This window comes from Sipha flava, unplaced genomic scaffold (genome assembly GCF_003268045.1).
Source record: "Sipha flava isolate LNK unplaced genomic scaffold, YSA_version1 19319_pilon_pilon, whole genome shotgun sequence".
Classification (NCBI taxonomy): Eukaryota; Metazoa; Arthropoda; class Insecta; order Hemiptera; family Aphididae; genus Sipha; species Sipha flava.
Window position 1 is genome coordinate 1 of NW_020272738.1, and position 9,171 is coordinate 9,171.

The window sequence follows — 9,171 nt, forward strand, 5'->3', positions numbered from 1 at the left end:
TCGAAGTATCGAAATCGTTCGCTATCTATCTTTATATATATTTCGACTATGAATTGTTGACAAAGCTTATGCATCGTAAAATAACTTAGTCCTTATCGCGTCTAATCATCAACCGATATGCATAATAATTTTTTGAACTAACATTCTTATTTGTTTTGGCACCTGTTGCGGGATCTTTTTGTTTAATATTTATGCAATACCCGTCATTTACTACCAAAAATAAAATTAATAGTTTTTAATAGTTTTATATATACAGATAATTAATTTTCAATAGCGCAGTTATCGACCTGGTCAAAAAATATTAAACCGATTTCAACCCTTTAAATTCAAAATTTCGAAAAATCCTTTCTTAGCGCACGTCTACATCATAATAGCTATCTGTATGCCAAATTTCAGCCAGATCCGTCCAATAGTTTGAGCTGTGCGTTGATAGCAGTCAATCAGCTTACTGTTTTATATATAAAAAAAACGGCACACGTGATACATACAACAAATGACAAATAAAGTGTGTCTTAGGAGTAGCGCGTGTTCTCTAAATTGAAGCTAGGTAGTATAAAAGTGTAACTTATAATTATTGTGTAGAGGTAGACGTAGCAGTAAGATGTAGCTTTATGATTATGATAAACAATATTTTAGTCTTGAAATATCCCAAATAGAGAACACATATTATTGGATCATAGAAAAACTATATATGTTGATAATCATAATTTCAAAATAAATAATAATATGGGAAACCCACAGATTACACACTGGGAGATTCGAACGAGCGTGGCGCGTCTCCACACGTTTCGAACATCACGATAATCGTTTCAAAATAAAACATGAACAAATATTCTATTCCTTATCCACATATAAATAAAACGTGCCAAGACACGCACGTTTAATTTTGAGCGTTCGATCGCTATTTTCATTAAAAATCAAACAAAATATTTTCAATACATTTTTATTTTTTAAAACATATAGGTATACCATAAACTTACATTATCTAATATATCTATCGTAGTAGTATACTACGTTTATATGATAGCGTTAAAACGGTTTGAAATTTAACAGTTTTAAAATTAGTAATATTATAGTAATATCTTATTATTTTATTACTTATTAGATTCATCAATAATAACCGAATATTATTCTTAGAAATAGGAACAATTATTAGGATAAAGAATTATTATGATTATACAATTATTAAAATGAACTTTGTGGTATTTACAAATTGTTAAAAATACTTTTAAAAAGTATTCAAAATACTTAAAAAATACTTTAAAAAAATTGTATTTAGAATACCAAAAAATACTTCAAAAAGTATTTTATACATGTATTCAAATACTTGTATTCGAATACTTTACAAGACTGGTTACAAATAAATGATTTGTCAACAATCATGATATGTGTTTCTGCTCTTAATTTGTCTTTCATTATCTTCATTTTTAAAACGTTTTTTTAATTTTAAACTTAGTATTGAAGTTTTATTTTCATAAGTGTTATGAAAATCTCTTTGCCTAACCGCATAAATTTTCTATGATATAAGTAGGTTAAGTGCTTTTAATGGATCAATTGTTTTGCTTTGAAGTTTAACAGATGTTTGATTGCACCAGCTAGCTTGCTTATGTAAGAAATGGCCTAGTGCAGCGGTTCCCAAACTGTGCACCGCGGTGCCCTAGGGGCACCACTGTCTACGGTTCATAACAAATAGTTTAAAATGTATAAAATTGTTTTTCCATATAGTTTTCGTAAAAACATTATAGAAAACAATGTAATATTTTCTATTGTATAATCGGTTATTCTCATTTTAACCTTGTAATATTTTTATATAATAATTATAATCATAATAACAATCATTTTTATTTATCTAATTTTTAAATTTAAAAATGCATTAATTTATAACTTAGTTAAATTTTATTAAAATTAATAAAATTGGTTAACAATAAATCTTTTTTTGTTTCTGTCTTTAATGTTATTCACAGTCAGGCCACCGTGGCTAAATTGGGTCCAAAAATAAGCACCGCGGAAAAAGTTTGGGAACCGTTGGTCTAGTGTTGAAAATAATCAACATTTTGTTAATATTGAACTTAATTTGTGATATTACTATGTAGAGACAGAAAGTCTATGGCATACTAAAAATATTCTAATATATTTATTCTATATATCAACAATTTAAATCTAAGTTTTAACTTTGAATAAAATGTTTGATATTTTACCTAAAATAAATATATTTTAATACATTAAAATGAATGTAGTATAGAAACAAAATTAAAATAAAAATAACTTACAAGAATAATAACATATAATTAACGTAGTATATTGATTTAATAAACAATGTATTGACATTTATATCATAAATATATTTATGAAAATAGTTGATATCTTCTTGAACTTCTACAAGCAACAAAACATTGATTTCCGTGATATCATTAATTCAAAAAAAGTTATTTCAAACCACCAAAAAGACTATTTACTTCAAATGTCATTCCCTGATAATTTTAAAACATGAAAATATGTATTTATATAACATAAATAAAATAAAACCTTATAATAAAAAAAAATTTAATTCTTTATCTCAATTAACCAGGGTTTTAATTTATCCGCATGATTCCTCCACACTATTATTGCAGCAGATAATTGAGGTTCTACAGTAGATTTTTTATTATTTATACTATATTAATTTACAATATAAAGTAGGAAATATTAAGCAAAATATTTCTTATATGTCCAACCAAAAATCAAAAAAATATACACATGCAACTGTTTTATTCACTTTTAGATCAAGTTAATAAATTTTCAACTAGATTAAATATATATCAATTTTGTGTATTATTATACTCTAAAGATTAATTAATGGTGTGGTTTCCAATAAATTGTCAACTAAAAACCTACAGTATAAATAATAGCTATAGATATTGAACCAAAAGCTATTGTTATTAGATTAGTATAAAATGAAGTTTATGAATATATAAACATTATCAATAATTCTTTATAGACTGAACCAAAACCTCAGTAACAATTATTCTTGGTAATATAGAAAACCAAGAAAAAAAAAAACATTTTACAATAATTGAATACAACTAATCTAAGATTATTGAAAATTGCTCGTTTTATTTTTAAAACTATATGAATAATCCAAAGTAACGTAAAAGTTAGGATTATTAAATGTATAACTATAAATTTATTTATACATTTTTAAGTAATGTATAAGTTATTTAGTATAATGTTTAATTTATTTTTAATAATATTTTTTCATTGGTGAGAAGATAAAGGTTTAATTTTGAAAAAGAAATTCAGTACAATTTTGTCAAATTATAAATATAAAGGATTTCAAATTATAAACCAAACACTCTCACAATGAAATGTAAAATCAAAATAATCTAATCCTCATATTTTTTCCTTCTTTATATGTACCAAAATGATCACAAAATATTTATAACACAATTGTAAATAGAAAAAATAATAAATCTAATCTTAAAAAAAAAGCTGTTTTTAATACAAAAAAGAAAAGCCAGTTAAATGTTTAATGTTGGATATGATACAAATGGAAATTTCTTATTGAACAAATGTATAAACAATTAAGAATTGTTACTATTATAAAAAGATAAATAAATTAACTCATCATCTTCTTATAACCAACTATACTTATTCAGCTCTGGACATTGCTTTGGCTTGTGCTCTTACTCGTTTATCATATTCAACGCGGTTTTGGCTGTAAACATAAAAAAATAAATAAAACATTTATAAAGTTAATTTATATGAGATAATCTAATGGGCAACCCAACAAAATTATTGACTCAGATATAAACTTAATTTTATTACATTTTTTTTTATAACTACCATATTTTATTATACATTTTTGTATATTTTTATTACAGATTATTATTAATTACAATTCATTAGGTTTCATTGCTTGTCATTATAAAATAATAGTAAAATCAAAAATGGACCACATACTAATAATTAGTACTATTGTAAAAGTATAAATAATAAACTGTAATTACCAATAAATAGTATATGCCTCGGCTTGGGCTGGATCTTTGATATTTGGTTCATTTAATAAATCTTGAATGCCCAGTAAAATTTGTTTAATAGTAATGGCTGGGCGCCAATCTTTATCCTCGTCCAACAGTGATAAGCAAACAGTACCTAGTCATAAATAAAAATATACTAATTTTGAGTCTAAATTAATTTACATATATTTAAAATGAATGATCAGTTTTTAAGAAACAATCTCAAGCAAAAATTAGTGAAATACATTTACTTATGTAAAAATAGGTTAACAAAATGGTAAAGATCAATTACTATTAACAATTGTATAGTATATACTAATAATAAGTACTAAGTTACATTTTTTTTTTTTAATAGATCGTCAATATTTCAACATAATTATTTTAAGTTTTCATATTATGATCTTACAAACTTTAATTCAAAATAAAAATATTTGAGTTAAATTATATATTAATATTATGATAAAAGCTATAAAAATTATTATCAATCATAAATTGAATGAAAATAAAACTTTAATATTTCCAGAAGAATAAATTCAAATTGTTATAAAATAATTATATTCCCAAATATTTACTAAACATAAAAGTTTAATTAAAATATAAATCTTGGTAGTAATTTTCGCTGTAATTCATATAAACATAAACAAAATTTGTTTATCTTCATTATTTAAAGAAATAGAAAATAAAATAAAATTATTGTAAAACTAAATATTCCTCAGTTAGCTCAGAACCTAAAATTATAGTAGAAATATTAATAAAAATAATAACTAAAACTGTACTAACCAGAAGGATATACATTTGGGTGGAATAATGGAGGCTCAAACTTGCATTTAGGTGGACTGGAAGGATAATCGTCCTTGAAGATCATACGTAAAAAATACATGCCACCTTCCCAAGGAGTCTGAAAAATTAATTTTTAATTAAATTAATTTTAAGCAATTACTATCATTAAAAAGGGTGAACTAAACATTTCAATTTTACATTAAACATGTTATTATAATTTCTTAAAACAAAATACTTATCATATGGCTATATAAATACAGATATTTTCTGTAAATTATTTACTAATATTTTATTAGTTTTATATACTATTTATTTTTATATAGTAATAATTTTCAAACAAATCACATATGATAAATATAATTTAAAAAAAGTATTCTTTTTAATGTTCAATAACAATATAAATACTAAAAATAATTACTGCAGCTGAAAGTGCAACTATAAAATTATACAGGCAATAAATGTATACAGTAGATACAAAACATTAAATATATAATATTATTTAACTTTATTAAAATCTAAAAAATTAAAACAAATGTAATTAATACTTACACTTTTTCTTCCTGGGATATAACACTCCCAAACCATTAGATTTAATGTACCGTCTGCGTTTTTAGCTGGCTTAGCAACGAATCCCTAAAACCAAAAATATGTAAATTAGTAATTTGTACAAATACATTTTTAATGTAATATTCTTTTATAAAATTATTATATAATTATATTATAACTTTTATGGATTTCTTTTTTTAGATTTATTTATGTCTTAAATAATACTTATGTTGAAATTTAAGACCCATTGCAAATTTTCTCTTCAGAATGATTGTTCAATCAGTCTAAAAATAGAAATTGTAATGGGTTTAAAATTTCAGTATACTACTGAAAACATTAATATACTAGAAAAGATAATATTCATATTCTATGAAAAGTTTTAACAATGATAAATATTATTTGATAAATTGTTTTATAATACATGTAATTAATTTTTAATATAATTAGTAATTAATGTAACATCACATACAAATGGATGATCTTTTCTCCATCCCTTACGTTCTTCAAACAAACGAGTAAGTGCAATGCCAGACATTTTTCTGAAAAAAAATAAAAATAAAAGTAATCAGTGCTCATTTTAAATTGTACTTAATACATAAATTTTATTATACATCACATAATTATAATATTTATTTTAATAAATATGACAAATAAATTAATATTTTAATAATAATAAAGTATTATTCATTGACGCTAAAACCCATATTAATTCAAGTCAAGGGTAGGACTTTATACTAATCAGTTAACTGATATAATTTTATAATAATTATGTACACAAATCAACATTATATTAATATAATCATTTGAGTCTCTTTAAATAACATTAACAATTGTATAACACAATTTATTAACTGCATATTTGTTAGTATAAAATTAAATATAAAATTACTAATAAATATGAACAAATGATATTTTAAAGCTGTAACAATTATTGACTACCTGATTTATAATATACAAGAAATGTAAGTGTATAAAATATATAATTTTCTTATTTAATTGATTTATCAGATGGTCAATGCAAAAATGCAAAATTAATAATAAACTAAATGTTAAAAAGAACCTTCATGAAATCATCATCTCCAAACATAATTTGTGTATTATTTCATACTTCAAATTAATTACTTCAGTAGCTATATAGATAACAGAACATTTCAATGCATAATATATACAGTGAAAAATATTCAAGACAAAATAACATGGAATTAAAATAAATACGGATTTTAAGTATATTTAGAATTTCCAACTTTAACACGTTCAAGGAAATTCTTTCGTATTATTTATCTACCTACCTCATAAAGTCACATTTTAATACTTCTATTGTGGTGATATTTTAAAATACCAATAATAAATATATAAATAGAATTGTGTATTCTGTGCTCAAACTTTAGTATGAACATAACAAGTCAGTTATGTTATATGTTATGTTATATCTAGTTCCCTTTAATACTATTAAGAATGTTACTGCATAAGCAGTAATGCCAAAATTTGAGAGTTTTGTATTTACTAATATAGCAGTAATGATCCATAACATCAAAATTAAATTTACTGTTATTAGGAACTGACTGCAAATGTGTTAAATATAGTCTCAACATAATTTAAGACTTGAACAAACAATAAACTAGGTATTTAAAACAGGATTTTTTAGTACCTTTGGATTTTGACCTACCATAGACAGAATTCATAGTATCAGTGCTGTAACTAGATGAGGAATAAATGGGCGGTTGCCAAGGGCGCATTTAAATTAAAATTGGTATAATTATATAAACTAAGTGACAAAATAAAATTCACCAAGAACACCATGGAGGGTAGTTACGGCATTGCACAGTATATATGAATTTAAAATACAACTTAGAATATTATTTACTGCAAAAGATGAATACAGTAAATTTAAATATAAATACAATTTATGTAATACTCAATCATAAATGTTTATAATCAAAATTATAATTTAAGATTTTACATTAATTAATAAATTCAAAATAATTCCCTAACAATAAATGAAATAATTTTAATATTTTAGCATTTCCTATTATCATTATTCTAACTTTCTTTAGAATTTGACTCTTGAAGCGTAAATTATCATAAGAATAAATATGATAACTGTAACAAAATATATAAAAAATGGTGAATTGGTTGTTAATACTATATTTATATATATACTATATTGGTTATTAATTATTTAAATTATTCATATGTAATGTTTCATGCATATTTGTATTAAAAATTAGTCCCTATCATATTCAATTAAATATAATTCTTTAACATCTTTTCATGTAAATAATCAAAAAAGAAAGCTACTCTAATAGCTCTTAAAATTTGATTAAAGTTTAAAAGCAATAATCAGATCAAATTAAAAGTAAAAAAGCAATAAGTGAATCTGTTTTCACTACATCATTACAAAGCATTTCACGACAAAAATCATAGCTCAATAATACCAACACTTACAGAATCTTAGTAGACGAGGAAACACAAAAATTATTTGTATTACAAAAACCGAAGCGGAGAAGGCGATACACAATAATTAGTCGTAAATCCGAAACTGAATTGATGGTATTGAACCCTTACACAATGATTCCAGTTATCTAAACTATAGAATGAGAGGTGGAGTGAACACGGCAATAAACAAGCGAACACAGTAAAATATTCGTCAGAGAGTACGTATTGTATTGGGAAAAACTAAGCAAAGCAAACAATAAAAATGTGTTCACTTATTAAGAAATCAGTGTGACCATATGAAGAGATTTACTGCGGTTGAAACCATATTCATAATAAAAATTAACATAAGCTCGAGAGGAAGTATTTCAGATGAATTGTTTTAATGTTTTCAAACGAGAATATTTTTTTATCAAAATTGTTATCCTTAAAATTTTGACGAAAAAATTGAAGAAAAAAAAATACGAATATATTTATTTTGATTATTAGAATGGACATTTGATTTAAAGGTTTATAACGTAGAATGGTAACATCGATGCTAAAACAACGTTACCAGATGTTGAACCAAAAAATGGAGCATATCAGCAATTTAATGTAAATGTTGAAAAAAGTATTATGCTTGGCAGACAATAGAAATCCAATGTATCATTGTACTAAAGGCGATAAAAATTCATCAGTTCAACTGTCATTTATCTATGCAACCGGGATAAATTTGTTCCATAATCTGAACTGAAGGTGTGCTACATTAGTATTTCCCCCAGTAATGTTTACAGTTCTCCATTTTTTCGCGCAGTATAGTGTACCTACTGTAATTGTATACATATATATACGTTTAAAGTCGTTCACCATCTTTAATTCCCGTATCTTCTTTCATCAATAATCCTCCCTCGGGTTCGCTTTCCCTACCGTTTACTAAGTTAGTAGGTAGTAGTACTAACCTTAAACACCACATATTCCTGACTTCCAACACCCACGCACGAATAAATACACCAGCCGTTGGCATTGACATTTATTGTCAATAAACATTTGTATTCAACCATTTTTATTTTCATCATTTTTCACACTCTAGCTTCCAGTGCGTTATCCTGTACGCTCAAGTTCCAACCTTTTCGACCAAACCTACTAAAAATTATTTTTGCTACGATTGGTGTTAAATTATGGCCAGTCTTGTAAAATATTCGAATACAAGTATTTTAATACATGTATTAAAATACATTTTGAAGTATTTTTTGGTATTCTAAATACAATTTTTTTAAAGTATTTTTTAAGTATTTTGAATACTTTTTAAAAGTATTTTTAACAATTTGTAAATACTTGTATTTAAATACCACAAAGTTCGTTTTAATAATTGTATAATCATAATAATTCTCTATCCTAATAATTGTTCCTATTTCTAAGAATAATATTCGGTTATTAT

The 9,171-nt window shown here is 24.1% G+C and overlaps 1 protein-coding gene across 1 annotated transcript; it reads right to left on the reverse strand.

The window, feature by feature from the left end:
• Positions 1-3,451: 3,451 nt before the first annotated feature.
• On the reverse strand, positions 3,452-7,999 carry LOC112681611 (SUMO-conjugating enzyme UBC9-B). The gene is made up of 6 exons (XM_025551857.1): positions 7,767-7,999; positions 5,791-5,860; positions 5,325-5,408; positions 4,776-4,893; positions 3,987-4,131; positions 3,452-3,694 (listed from the first exon to the last, which is right to left on the reverse strand). The coding sequence occupies exons 2-6, from the start codon at positions 5,854-5,856 to the stop codon at positions 3,628-3,630; spliced, it is 480 nt and encodes a 159-aa protein (XP_025407642.1). The 5' UTR covers positions 5,857-5,860; positions 7,767-7,999; the 3' UTR covers positions 3,452-3,627.
• Between the last annotated feature and the right edge of the window lie 1,172 nt (positions 8,000-9,171).

Excerpts from the sequence above, each read along its gene's own strand:
- LOC112681611 (XM_025551857.1), bottom strand. The coding sequence starts at position 5,856 with ATGTCTGGCATTGCACTTACTCGTTTGTTTGAAGAACGTAAGGGATGG. Across the intron at positions 4,132-4,775 it reads CCCAAATGTATATCCTTCTG|GTACTGTTTGCTTATCACTG; the intron begins GTTAGTACAGTT and ends ATTTATGACTAG. Across the intron at positions 3,695-3,986 it reads GAGGCATATACTATTTATTG|CCAAAACCGCGTTGAATATG; the intron begins GTAATTACAGTT and ends TTATGTTTACAG.